The 14,236-nt window shown below is 37.9% G+C and overlaps 1 protein-coding gene across 1 annotated transcript in view; it reads right to left on the bottom strand.

Annotated features, from left to right (window-relative positions):
- The window catches only part of STARD9 (StAR related lipid transfer domain containing 9), a 117,832-nt gene that overhangs the window by 24,883 nt on the left and 78,713 nt on the right, over positions 1 to 14,236 (bottom strand). Inside the window, exons 17-22 of the mRNA XM_086613607.1 lie at positions 14,010 to 14,061; positions 12,949 to 13,086; positions 11,981 to 12,063; positions 10,851 to 10,954; positions 8,589 to 8,633; positions 1,153 to 1,343 (exon numbers count right to left, since the gene is read on the bottom strand). Of these exons, the coding sequence (XP_086469733.1) occupies positions 1,153 to 1,343; positions 8,589 to 8,633; positions 10,851 to 10,954; positions 11,981 to 12,063; positions 12,949 to 13,086; positions 14,010 to 14,061 (613 nt within the window). The remainder of the gene's footprint in view (positions 1 to 1,152; positions 1,344 to 8,588; positions 8,634 to 10,850; positions 10,955 to 11,980; positions 12,064 to 12,948; positions 13,087 to 14,009; positions 14,062 to 14,236) is intronic.

Genomic DNA, 14,236 nt, shown 5'->3' with positions numbered 1-14,236 from the left:
CCTTCTGAGGTGGCTATTTGCCATTTGAAATCTCATCACTGAGCTGTCCTTTAGTACTCTTGCATAACACTGCAGAACTTCCTAGAAATAACTCCTATTTGAACTAAAGCATTCTTCTCTTTTTTTAATCCAGTTTTGGTTTAGAACAAATCAGCAGTAGAGAATGCAATACCACTAACTAACCATCTCTAGGGTAAATAAACCCCACATCTTATTTTTAACCTTAACCTTTGTTGCACTTCAGTTTCTACCACAGAATATCTTAATACATTTTTCTTCATGCTATAAAAGGGCGGGGGGGTGTGGAAACACTGACTATATAAAAGCCAGTGAAACTGTCTTTCTCTTAACTAGGGCTGGGATTTCAGCTCTGAACTTCAGTGTCCCACCTACTTCTCAGATGTGTTTTGTTTGTTTTCATGGTTTAAAACTCACATAGCAACATTGCGACCACAGAAAATTCAATCTGAGCCATCATCTTACATCATGGCCCTATTTTTCCTAATGAGTGAAATTAATTAAAAGCACGTGAAAATGGTCTATATTGTTACAGCTGACAGCATCAATGAAATGCGTAAAGAGAGTACCGCAACCAACACGCGTCACTGTCTGCGAAGTGCTGCTTGGTTCCTATCGCATCCTGTTACAGCAGTTTCCCCTGAAAACTTATGGTAGGAACAGCCACAGTCACCTCAACGTCAAACTCCCAGAACAACTCATTGATTAAACACAGGTAGATCACCAGAAAAACTTACAACGCAGTAGCAGACTGGGCTTACATTGCAACATGGCAGAGCTGCACTACAGAGATGAGCAGAGCAAAGCTGCAGGGAGGCAGGACGGGGAGCAGCTTGGGAGACAAGAGGCTGGGTGCCACAGGGCAGTAGCACGCTGGTGCTGCCCCTCCCAGCAATGACCTGCAGAGCTAATTAAATGATGCTGCTGGTGCACTGCGGAGGCAGCCCTTTAGTCCTGTTAATCAAAGCTTAATAACTGTTCTCAAGGGAAAGGCAATTATAAGAGAAAACTAGTAATAAGCCATAACAAAAGTTCCACCCATAATATAAAGCATAACTAGGACAAAAACATCAAGAGGATGAAAGAATGTGGTAATGGAAGAGAAGTGAGAGAGGGGAGGAGGCAGGTACCCACTTTCTTGGATCTGCTGGTTGATCAGTGCTTGGTCATTTTCTAGTTCCCGCTCTGCTTTGATCTGTCCTCTCAGGATCTGCTGCTTTAAAGCCTCAACATAGAGCTGCTGCCGTTGAATTTGTTTTCTGTGAAAAGCTTCCTGGTCTCTTAGTTTCTTCTTGTACTCTTCATGCACAGCATCTATTTCTCCACTGTTAGAAATGTTGACAGTGAATTTAAACCAGAAACGAAGACCAAACATTTGTAATAAAACAAACCATCTTACTAAAGACAGACAGCATTCAAGATACTGTTTTGCTCATTGAGTGCACTATGACAAAAATTTGTGATGGTAAAGTAGTCTGTATATGCACGTCACAGCAGGCTACTTAACCCTGTAAGTATCATAAATGCCAGCAAACTTGAAAGTTCTCGTGGTGAAGCAGAAAATTCAATCACCAGAAAGATAATAGCAAAAAGAATTTAAAAAAATATTGTAACTTTTCATTTTGCTGTAGGTCTTCCAAAAATGAAACTGGGGAGGTGGGTTGTTTATATGTTATAAAATTTTATAACCACTACATAGGATATTTGACATCTAAGTACTTCAAAGTGCTTTACAGAAATGACGAACATTCTTCTCTGCTTTCAGATCAAAAATCTCCAACCTAGAAAGGGTTACAGGCATCGTTGAGCTTACACTGACTTGTCTCTGGCAGTACCAAGGAAAGCACTTGATCACCCAATTCTCTGTTGGATGCAACAACTATATTAGGTTACTGCTTCTATATTTGGAGCAGAATTGTGATCAGAAAAGCGACTAACCTGTGAAAAAAACAGCCTTACAGTCCCCTCCAAGATGTTTGGGTCCTGACTGCGTGCCAAAATTTTACATGCACACACACAGAGTAACAATCAAAATAGTATCTATTCTTAGCATGATCCATGCTAATATTCAAAATACATGAACCCTCTGAAACCCTCTACCTGTCAACACATTATCATCACAAATTCTTAACATTAAAGTTATATTATATATAAAGGTGATATATGATTTTTGCCCATTGTTTTATTTCTGAACACCAGGTTATTATATGTAACCTCAGAAAATTAAATCTTGGAAAAAAAATTTAAAATATATTTTACTAATGAAGTAAATGATATATTTATTATAATGATATATTTATTATACTTTTAAAGAGAGAAAAGGTATCAAAACTCTTTAAAGAGTCCCCGAAGGTCAAAAGAAAACAAAAATATAACTTCAAAGGGAATGCTTTGGAAACATCATGTTGTTTGTAAAATCATTACCAATACAAGGTCACCTGTATGAAAAAAAGCATTTGACCTTTGCTACCATAGGAATTAATTTGACATCTCTGTTTAGAACTGTAAGCATGCGTTCAAAGCAACCATTTCTACAGCAACAACTTTGATTCTGTGGGCTAGATTAGCAGACAAAACAGATGAAACTATTAAGCAGCCAAAGTGTACAAATCTTCTGGAGTACCTTCACATGGAACATATATTTCACTTACTTAAGCAGTGGGAGAGCCTCGCTACATAAAAGCCTTAAGATACTCAATAATTTGCAATATTACTGTGACCCTCTCTCGCTCACCTGAGGAAAACAGAATTCAGTTGGTTGTAATGTTTATGTAATTGTAATGCTGATGAGAATAACTGAAAAGGAACATCTTCTGTTCAATTGTCTGGCACACTGCAAACAGTCAGAGTACAAACTTTGCTACTGTCATCTGCTAAATGGTTTGTGTCTGTTTGGGACCCACAGGAACAAATTATAAGAATAGGCAGCTCCAAGATCTGTTTGTCCTTGGCTTGACTACAAAGATGCCAACAATCTGTGATTTGTAATTTTTTCCTCTCGGATAAACTGTAATTGATCCCCAGGAAATAGGAGCGGGATGCCTCATTCCTCATTCAGCTGAAGGAGGTTTGAACTGACACTTCACTGCAGCACTGGAACGCTCAGATGGTCATTACAAATCTCCAGCTGTTCAGGTATTTGTAATGACACCAACTACTGGGGGACAAACTCAGAGGTTAACACTAGACTGGTTAACTAAAGAAGAATCACTTTTCGAATAGTATTAAATCTGAAAGATCTCGATTAGGAAAAGCTCCCATGGTTTTAACATGACTTTGAGGGAGGCTTTCTCTGAACGCGGCTTCCAGGTTATCTTCCATATTTTCCAGGAGAAATGTAATACAGCATCCATAGAATCTGGAGACTAAAATACTGATCTGAGACAAAACCTCTCTGATTTTGGAGCTGTTATATCACCTCTGTGCTTTCACATACTCAGGCTGCAAGTTCTTTAGGGCGAGGACTGCCTCTGGATGCCTGTGTGCTAAACCTAACAGAGCCTTGAAGTCAGCGCTTCTCACATCTCCTTACAGGGGCTGCAGAGGCTCCCCTGCTACCAAAACCCCACCGCATAAACCCAGCACATCACATCAGCTGAAGCCTCTTCTTGCTGATACGTTAAAACAAATAAACCTTAATAGCAATTACAAATGTTAAGTACCTGTGCATACTCTGATGATGGGGTAGTCTTTAACCTGTTTTGCTAACAGACATATAAAAGCTCTGATTCCTATGGTGCTATGAAAGTTGAAAAATGTGAGCCTAAATTTGTTACTGGACAATTGCATGACTTTGGGCAAGTCACTTAGTCTGAGACGTGTGAAAAGCAAAGTACATTCATCCAAGACGAGTGATGAGGATCCATTAACATTATCAAATATTAGAAAGTCAAGTATCAGAAGAGATGATTTCTATCAATTTATCATTATTAGCATCATTCTGTATAAGATTGAGGAAACTTAGTAAACCACTGTCAATAAGGCTGAAAAACAGAGCATGACAGTAAAACAGTAGACAAAGAATTCTTGTTCTGCAGCTGTTTACTAACATTAGATAAAATAAAATTCCTCTTACAAAATGTCTCATATTCTTCCTAACCATGACTTTTAGCTCTCAGATGTCCTTTCCATAAAATCAACCTATCAGAGTTCAAACTGTTCACAAATTGAAACCCAGAACATTTAAGTATGTGAAACAACTCAGTGTTGCATTTCAATCCAAAGACCTCAGAATGCTCACAGAGGTGGATAGATAACATCTGTTTACCGCTGGGAGAGGGTTGCAAGCTCTTCCCATACTTTCCAACAATGCTGAATGCCTCCCCACCATATATTATAAAGTATCAGAGAACAAACAATGCAAACAATGCACATGGGAAGTGTTTGCTGTTCTCAGCAGCACTAGCATATTCCCTCGTGTAACGGCTTTTTGCTGAACTAACATGAAACTGTAAGATCCTTTCCAACAGCCATATGTGTTTGCACACAGAGCCGAACACGATGCAGGCCAAACTGATGTTATTCATCACAGCTCCATACTATGACTACACCCCAAAAAGGCAGAGTACCGATGCACACCCATACTTCACCTTAACCTTGGAAAAACAAACAGGGCACAGCAACCATTACCATTACAGTATTATTATTGCTTTTGTTCTGGTGATGTAGCCAGTCGGTACAATTCTCTCTCTCTCTAAGGTTAAAGTTTCTGTGATAAAATACTGTTGCTGAAGATATATACATGAATTGCAGTTCTGCTGCTATTTCAGTGCCTCTTTGCTTCATCTCCTAAGTTTTAATAACACAAAACAAAAACCAGTAAAGACAGGTCTGAATACAGAGATTGAACAGTAAACACCGTTTTACGAAGTTGCTTCTTAAAGATGGTTTTCTCAAGCAGAACAAAAAGATAATGAAAATTCACACAGAGCCACTTACATAATACAAGTATGCCAGAGGATGTTTTTCCTCTGGCTGTGAGACTACTGACCGTGAGAGCAAAATGACTGGCTGGTTTGGGTTTGGGATACATATCTGTCTCACAGAAACTGCTGAAACCAAGAACATGAAGAATGCTCCCTTCTACCTTCAAACATGCTATGTCATGTCAACACGCTTTTGCTGGTTTGTGGAAATAAGATGACAAACCAAACTAAAAAATAAGGTGACAATGGCCCAGAAAGAAAATACCAGATTCACACACACTTCAAAACTCAATCACCTACTAGACAATTTAAGGAAAAATCAGTTTGCATAACACGTTTGAATGATTAAACTAAAGCCAAACATTAATCCATTTAACATAAGAATTTAGCCACATTCTGTAATAGGTAGATGAGATCACTAATTTCTTTCATCTGAAACATCTTAAACCAGACGTACTGTTAAATTTAGACTTGAAATACAGGAATACTACGAGATACAGGAATGAAGCACAGATCAATTTCTGCTATTGCTGGTATTCCTGCCTTCCCACATAAGCAATCTATGCTCCGTATAGTTCTAGCAGGAAATAATATAACCTCGGGACAAGCATAAGACAAACATTCATTTCTGTAAGTATTGAGACACACACAAAATCTTGGTTTCACAGGTATATATACAGCACATAAAAAAAAAGCAACCCTGCATAGAATTTCATAAAAGCATGCAGATTTTAGGTGCACCAAATGCAGCAAGAAGTGTCAACAGTTACCCCTCCTCCAAGTAAGCATTTAAAACATCAAGTAAAATTACAACAGAAATACACCAACCTTAAACTAAAGATAATGACAAATTACTGAGAAAATTTTCATATTATACCACTGCTGCCGGTTTGCTTTTCCATCTCATTTTTCTCTCCACAAAGTTTGCATGACGCATGCTAAATGAACCATCTGTAAATCCACGTTTTTTCCAGCCTGTGTTGTCGTCAGCTCTCCGGGATCCTATTGTGCAATTCTCCTCCCCTCTTCCCCAAACACTTCTACTGCTGATGCAGGGGCTGGCGGCTGCTACAGCATAATGCAGTTTTCAGTAACTATGGCAGCAATAGCTCTGTGGTGAGGCTGAATGCCTTCTGCAACAAAACCTTAAGGCTCAAATAGAGAAACTCAAGTGAAAATAACCACCGTTGCTAAAAGCTGAAATTTGCCAATTTTCCCAAAGAAAACATCAGTCAAGTTAGCATCCCCATCCTGGCTGCCTAGTGTTAAAGTCTCATTTTTCTTTTACAAATGATTTTTGCCAGGGGAAGAAGAGTTAATAATAAAGCAGAAAAATAGATGCTAGCAAGGCATCTTGTAAATCCCGGCACTAGGAGCAATCACCAGTCAGGGTTACAAGCCCATCCACTGATATACATCCACCCCCGCTCCATCCTCCCCCTCCACCCGTGTCCAACCCAGGGCCCTTCCCACAGGGCCTCAGAGCATCTCACAGCAGCACGCACCACGCAGCTGCACAGGATCCTACATCTGCTTCTGCCTAGCAGAGAAGCTCCAACCTCTCCTTCTCCTCCCCAAGGCAAAGGGAAGAGTGACGATGTAGATAAGAAGAGCTTGTATTATTGCCTCCTCCAGCCTCCTGAAGCAATGCCACTCACACATTTCAGCAAAAGTAGGGGGGTGGAGGGCAGGAGGTGGGAATCAGAAATCAGTCAAAACGGCCAGCAGTCAGAAACCTTTAGAAATAAGGGACCTTTGGAAACGTACACACAGAGTAATCCCTCTCACAGAGGTTACCATCAGGTGAAGGATCATTTGAATTTTTCATTAGCTGGTTTGCTTACAGAAAAAGCACCTGTGTATTTTTTTTTTTTTTTTTTTTTTTTAGCATTTCCATGCAGAACCTAATTCTTTTTCTTTGCCTAAGCCCCTAAAACACCAGGAGGGCAACAACTTATTTAAGGCAACCCTTTAAACGCACTTCTGAAATGTTTAAACCTCTTTTTGGCAAGGAGTCACAGGCACAAGACACAGCCACACACTCCAGTAAACGTCACTGCTGTGTTACTAAATTCCAGTTCAGCTGGAACTACAATCTATCACAGGTTTTCCCCTTATGATTTCAGTTATATATAGAATCAGTTAGTTCCCCTGCTATATCACCACTGATCCTGCTGTGAGTTGTGGAGTTGCTGTAATTGACACAGTGCATTTCTCTGAGAAATGAAATATTTGAGGGATCTTGCAAGAGATGCAAAAGATTTAACTCCTATTTGTAGAGCACTTCAAAATTCTCAAATGAAAGCTGTTAGTAAGAACTCAGGGTATTATTTTTACAAATACTAGTTGGACATGTTAACTATACCACATTAGACTATAATTGTGTTGTGTTCTCCAGCATCAGATGTCATATCTATGGGCACTATTTCCTTTCCAGTTCAGTAGAATTTCACGCATTCTTATAGGATTTTTTTTTCCCTCCGGTTTAACAATGTTGGTATTTTCAAGGAGAGCTTAAACACTCTCCAAGCAGCTAAAAGTAATTCAGTGCACTGCTATACCCCTGGGCACTAATGGAACAACTTCTGTTTGTTTTGTTTTTTTTTTAAACCAGCAAGAGAACAAAATTAGGGTTTGTATTTATATGCGGTACGGTATTAAGGCAATGACAGGAGCAAGAACTTCATTATCTACTTATTTGTGGTGATGCTGTCACATGACGACTGATGCCAGTCACAAGCCTTCTGTGTGTTTGCTGGCTCACAACAAACATCAGAAGTTTGAAGTGCTGGGGCTCTTTTGAGTAGCGTGTATGAGCAAGCAGCCAAGTAAGAGTATAATGACTCATGCCTCTTTTCAAGGAAGGTTTCATGCCCAAAGTTTTAATATTTGGGTGCAATGGTAGAAATGTGTTTTCTCTCTCATTTCTCAAGATATTTTAACTTACAATGAGAGGCTGAACTAGTAATTCAACCCATGAATATTGAGAAAAATGTCACCATATTCACAGCATGGGAAATAAGACTATAAGTAATCATTACCATAATACATGCATATGTTCTGAAATAAAAAATCCAGAAGAAAGTAAAGTACCATCAGTTCCTGATTAAAGAGTATTTAAACCTATGGAAGCCCAAAAATTTCTGCATGATTTTTGTGTGCAGCTGCTGTGATTCTTTGCATGAATGAACCATGTTCTATTCTAAGACTTCTTTTTTGGAATCTTCCATGAAGCCACTGTCTTCTCACCAGAAAAGAACTCAATTTGTACAAGGAATTTTCAATATACTGAGTATTCACAGTACCTACTACTGACATCAAATTCAATATAATTTAGAGTTCTTATAAATTGGTGGCAGCTTCAGCGTAAACCCCACTCTAGTCACAGCTTTAAAATATAGGTTACACATGCAACAAAGGTGTAAACTGTTTGCACAAGATGGAGTATGAAGAGAGAACATGGTTGCAGAGACTTGCCTATAACTCAGCTGCATGTACAGATTCTTGTTTCAATATGATAAAATCAAATTAAACCTTGAAGCCTAGTTTGCATCTGTTCTGGAGGAAATCAGTGTAACACCAGAGAAAGACAAAGCTAGAGAGGCCAAAAGATTCAGCACAATTTAGACACATTAATATTCTTACCTTAGTTCAGGAGAACATTTTTCTTTACAGTTTCTACATTTTTGACTGTAAAAATAAAAATAGGAAATCATAAAGATGTTCAAAATAAAGGCAAGATATCTTCACTGAAGCCTACTGTACACAGACATGTAATTTTCAGTAGAGGAAGACTGTAAGATGCAGATTGCTAGCAGCTGGGAGAGCATCAAGAACTATAAAGTGAGAGAGGGGAGGCGGGGGAGAGAGACACACACACACACAGCTTGTTCTTATATTTTCCTCTAGGCATCTCTTACTGACAGAGACAAGATCCTGCACTAGGTGGACTTCTTACTGAGGAGCAAATAATCACTCACTGTAGTCCACTTACTCCTGTATTACTGTTTGCAAAGTACCTCAGCCACACCTTTTAGTACCTGACATTGACTTTTCTTCATGAAAGCCGGGCATTTGAGAGACCATATATAACTTGTTTTATTCTCATATTACAGGTTTTAGGCTAGATGTCTCTATCATAACCCCCTGCATGAGCAAAACTACTTGTCTGGACAGAAACACAGGCTTACTGGTTACTGTGAAGGAAAGCTGAGTGGATCAATTTGGTTTACCTTTGCCAAAACAACTACTCAAGAGGGAAAAGAAGGCCACTGGATTATGTAAGGTGAAAGACAACTAATATTAGACATAGTTTGTAGCTTATTCCTGTAAAAGATGGAAATCAAGCGAATCATACAAATCAAGCGAATGCAATACCATAATGCTTTCCATTTTCACTGAAGTAACCATTTGAAACACTCCAGGTAAGTATGAGGGTAATGATTAGCAATGTAATATGTCCTGTCCAAAGGATTAAAAAAATTGATCAACACAAACAAATCTGCCATCTGAACGTGGTCTGAAAAAAATCAATCAGAAACGTTTTTCAGTTTTGTCAGGTTAAAAAGGGGAAAACCAAGTGCAATTCTGTGCTAAACTGTTCACAATGCTTCGGGATTTCTGAAAGTTTTTCTAGGACCATCAACAAATTTCTGTGACAAAAGCTCCACCTCTGATGTTTATACCCATGTAAAGAGCAACTTGGTACCTACTTTTGAAGGTCATTAGACAAACCCTTATTTTTAAATTCTTTGCAATTTTTACAAAGAAAATAACAGCAGCAATGTGTAAAACGTACCTCAGTAAAGAAACAAAATGAAATACCATTTTATATAGAAAGGTACCACTGCAGCAAATGAAAAGCAAATGCAGAGATTAGATACATTAAAAACACACAGAAACACACTATCCAAGGCGGAAAGCAAGCTACTTGACTAAAAGTATGAGAGATCTTCAAAACAGAGATAACGTTTTATGGTCATAAAAATGAGATACTTCCTCTAAAAGCGATAAAAGATTCCCAGTATGTTACCACACCAAAAACACTCTAGCAAGAAGCAGAACTATCAACAGATATAAACGAGAAGATGGCTTTTTCTTGCCTTTAAAAGGTCAATTGAATGTGCCAGTCTGAGAGGAATTAAAAAAGAGAAATAATCCAATTACATTTAATTACGTGATATTCTGTTCTCAATGTTATGAACTGAAACACAGGAGATAACTTAATTAATTTTCCTGATTCATATTAATCACTGTCTTCATCACACCAATCCTATCCCTTTCAGAAATGCTCTGCCATAAAAATCATACCCTAGACACTGTGAGTATGAGCAGCTCTTCAACATTTCAGAAGCGGTCTATGCCTTATTTACTGCTTAGTTTTAAAAAAAAAGAGAATCACAATGGCTTTCTGAGATGAAGGGCTCAATGAAGACTTGAACTACAGGGAATTTATGAACAAACCGGATTTCCACAACAAATTAGCAGGGAAGCTGAACTGGTAATAATTACCATGGCTAAATCATATCTAGAAAAGTCCATTCTGTGTGCTGAAGTAAGAGTATTGTAAAAAATATAGATTAGCTTGTAAATCAAAACAGCTATAATGCAGATGTGCAAGTGAACTGAAAAAAGGCTGCCTGACAGTCTCAATCGAGGCATTTTCTTGATTGTGCATCAATACTCATTGTACATGAATAAATAATTTTTCCAGTTAGTTGCTTGGATATCGTAACACAGTATATTAGTCAGTTGGCCAATGCATTTTCTCAGACACTTTTATTTGATCACTTGAAAAACATGATGGGACTGTTCTATACACAACTCAGTTTTGTCTGAACCAAGTCCTGGTTTCAGACATGATCCCACATGAGAAACAGTTTAGTTTTTTCTTTGTTTTAAACTTACTTGTCAAGAGAAGAAAGCACATAGTGAGGAGACTGGGTGCAACCTCCATCCAAATTGAGCCAGTCCAAAGCTCCACAACTCAGAATGGGTGGGGTTTCATTAATCTACAAAACACAACATGAGAATAGGAAGAAAAAAATATCACAGCAACCCAGGAACTTGCAAGTTATCATCGATACCACCATTGCTAACTACTGTGTGCCGTGCTGCATAATACCTCTCGTGAGTTTATAATGGCACTTACACTTCTGCTTTTCTTTGATAATTTGCAAAACTGCTAAGTATTTGTTACTGAGTACCTCTCTTCTTGCAGCTCTGTTTTAATGTACTGCATGTTTCATTACTCAAAAAATTAAGAATGAAAACAAATGGAAGTTAAGGCCTTATCTCAACTACAGAAGTGACTGCAAAAGGACAGTTGAGCAAAAAGTGTAAAATGTCACTGCTGTATGAAAATCCATTTTTAAAGGTAGATTCTTGCCAATATCAGTTGGCAATACGGTTATGTCCTAAACCAGAAAATTTACATTCTTTACGTTAGATTTTCTAGCTATACATACCAGTCACTTTAAGAATTAACTATTTTTTAAAAAAATTATTGAACTGACCAAATAATATCTTGCAGTAGTCAGTTCTTGAGATTGACATACCAAGAAATATTTTATCTATTTCTGATGTATGTAACAATTAAGCGCTCTCAGAGTCAACAATACTCAAGCACTTAATCCCATAAATTTTCCATTTCTTCTAGTATACTTCATTTGGGATAGTGAAATGACAGAGAAAGAAGATAATTCAGAAAATCATCAAATATAGAAAGATTTGTAACTGCTTTTTTCACTGCGGCATCCTGCCTTTCTGTTTCAATCCTACTATAGTCATGACTAGAAATAGGAAACACTAAATTATTCAAAGGATCTGCATCATCTTTTGCTAAACACATCTGAAAGAAGCGCTAGTGTCCTCCCACAAAAGGTTTAGTGTCATTACAGATCATTAGATGGAGGAAATGAAGCAAGTGAATATGATGATGGGAAGAAATTATCTAAATCAGGCTTGCTTTTAAGAGGGAAAATAATTAGGAAAATCAATGAAGAATTAGGATAGAAAACTACAGCTTTAGAACTTACTGATCTTCTTTGTCTTAAGATAGCAGCTTCTGCTGGGTGATTGAATCTAAACTTATGAGACTTGCCAAGGACAACAAGGGCCCCTGTGAACAAAAATTCATTAAAAATCTACAGAGAGATAACTCATCAGTTGGTCCCTAGAATGTTAGCAGTTTCCTAACTCCATTTTACAGACTATAGCATACACAAACTACTACAGAACAGTATGTTAAAAAAAATATATTTTCTGACCAACAGCTTTCTGACCGTCACAGAGCAGAGAACTATTTTTAACATTTGCCACTATGAAACAGAGTCATCATTCTGTGCTGACAGCATCCAGGCAAAGTAATCAGTAAATTCCCTATCCCTATTAAAGACCAGCACGACTTCACATGCAAAAACCTAATCAAACCACTGCTGGAAACTTGTTTTTACACTATCTTTTAAAGACTTCAGATCACTGCAAGTTCCCAGAAACTGGATAGCTTTTTTTATTTTAAAACCACCTGAAAATACGGGAGCATGATCCATTTCATCTGAGCTCAATGACCATAGCCTATGGGTCAGTGGCTAGTACCCTCCACCTACACACACTGTGAAAAAGTTGAAGGCCATTTCAACCATATTATGTAACTGCCAAAATATCCCCTGCCCCGGTGGTCAGCTGGCTTAGAGCCAGTCTCCAATACTTTCCATAACACTGCTTCTGACCACAGGTCTTTTCTCTTCAGAAGTCTACAGACTAGTGCTGCCAAAAGGGGGTCTTAATATTGTCACCTATGTTTTCATGTTACTTTCTGTGGGGTATTTAATTTATTGGTCCCAGTCTGGAAGCTCTAGCCATGGATCAAACCTTGTGGTGCTAGGCAGCAACCGGAAACTGAGAGATGTATTTCTTAGATCTACATGAGTTCCCTAAATCCTTGTCTCTAAACTCCAGAGGTAAGTTATTATAATGCAGCATTCACAGAAAAAGCAAGCCTTACCCTGTGACAGACGACATGATCCAGTGACTTCACACCCATTCACAGTGCAATGTGCGCCCAGGGCTGGTCGCAGTGTCACAATCCCACAGTTGTTGTCTATCATACAATGATCCCTTTCAATCCATCGTCCCTGCAAAACTGCAATGCAGAGATTTGTTTTATCTGTTGAAAGGGTTGGGCTTGCGCAATTTTCCTTGGGATGAAGTACCACGTGCTGTTTGGCACTATGACGGCATACTTCATACCTCAGAGAACTACGTCATGTCAGAACAAGGGGATTAAATTGTTGTCTTTGGTTGCTGGCGGAGTACCCAATCGCAGAAAAACTTACCTGAATGAAAATGGTAAGATTGCTCTTTTAAAGTATTTTTGGTTCTGGAAAACTATACACTACTTTCTGATTTGTGAGTTGATGTGCAAATTTTTCTATCGTTCTGAATTTTCTTATTTCTATTATGGCATTTATTGTTTGTATTTTACTAACCTACTAGCTGAAACTAATCAAACTTAACCAAACTTAGCAGAACTAACCAAAGCTGAGACTGTACAAAGTTTCTAATTTCAATATAAAGTTTCAACCTTCTATCATAATTTGTAGCTCTTAATATTGACTGTTAAAATTAAGAGCAGAAATGAAACTAAATAAAAAAATATTCTTAATCATTTGGATTTCATATCTAAAACACTCTGCCCAAGTAGAGTTGAGAAGCATTTTCAGTGTCTCATGATCGCTTGTGCCACTAGTTCAGGATAGAACATACCAAGATTTGGATGGTGTACAAAGATATTTTTAAATACTGGTGTAGTATTTCACAAGTGGGAAGAAAATTCTGAAGAGATCTCAAATAGGTCAAGACCATTGACTTTTTGACCTCTTAAACAATAACAAAAAACAACTGAAAGATTTTAGTCAATTTAAACAATTATTCTCTTCTACTTACCTTCTTCTATAAAGAAAGTTGACAAACAGAAACATTACCTAGCTATTACACATGACAAATGTAAACCTCTTGGTTTGACCTGACCATACCATAAAATAATTTGTAATATCATCCTCTTACCAATATCTTGATCTTGGTCTGAATCACTTCTTCCAATTTTGGTTGTTCCTTCCTAAAACAAGAAAAGAACTAATTTAAAAGTCGGTTACTGAAAGAGAATTATATATAATAATTAAAAAAGCTTTGGTACAGCATCTTAGAAAATACCTGAAATAAATCAGCTCTGAATTACTGAACTGTTTAGAGCAAACTGTCTGCTCCTTCCTAATACTTCAGCCTGCTGTCCC

The sequence above is a fragment of the Tauraco erythrolophus genome, chromosome 6, assembly GCF_009769465.1.
Source record: "Tauraco erythrolophus isolate bTauEry1 chromosome 6, bTauEry1.pri, whole genome shotgun sequence".
Taxonomy (NCBI): Eukaryota; Metazoa; Chordata; class Aves; order Musophagiformes; family Musophagidae; genus Tauraco; species Tauraco erythrolophus.
Note: the sequence above shows the minus strand (reverse complement) of the source record. Positions and strands in the feature narration are given on the sequence as shown.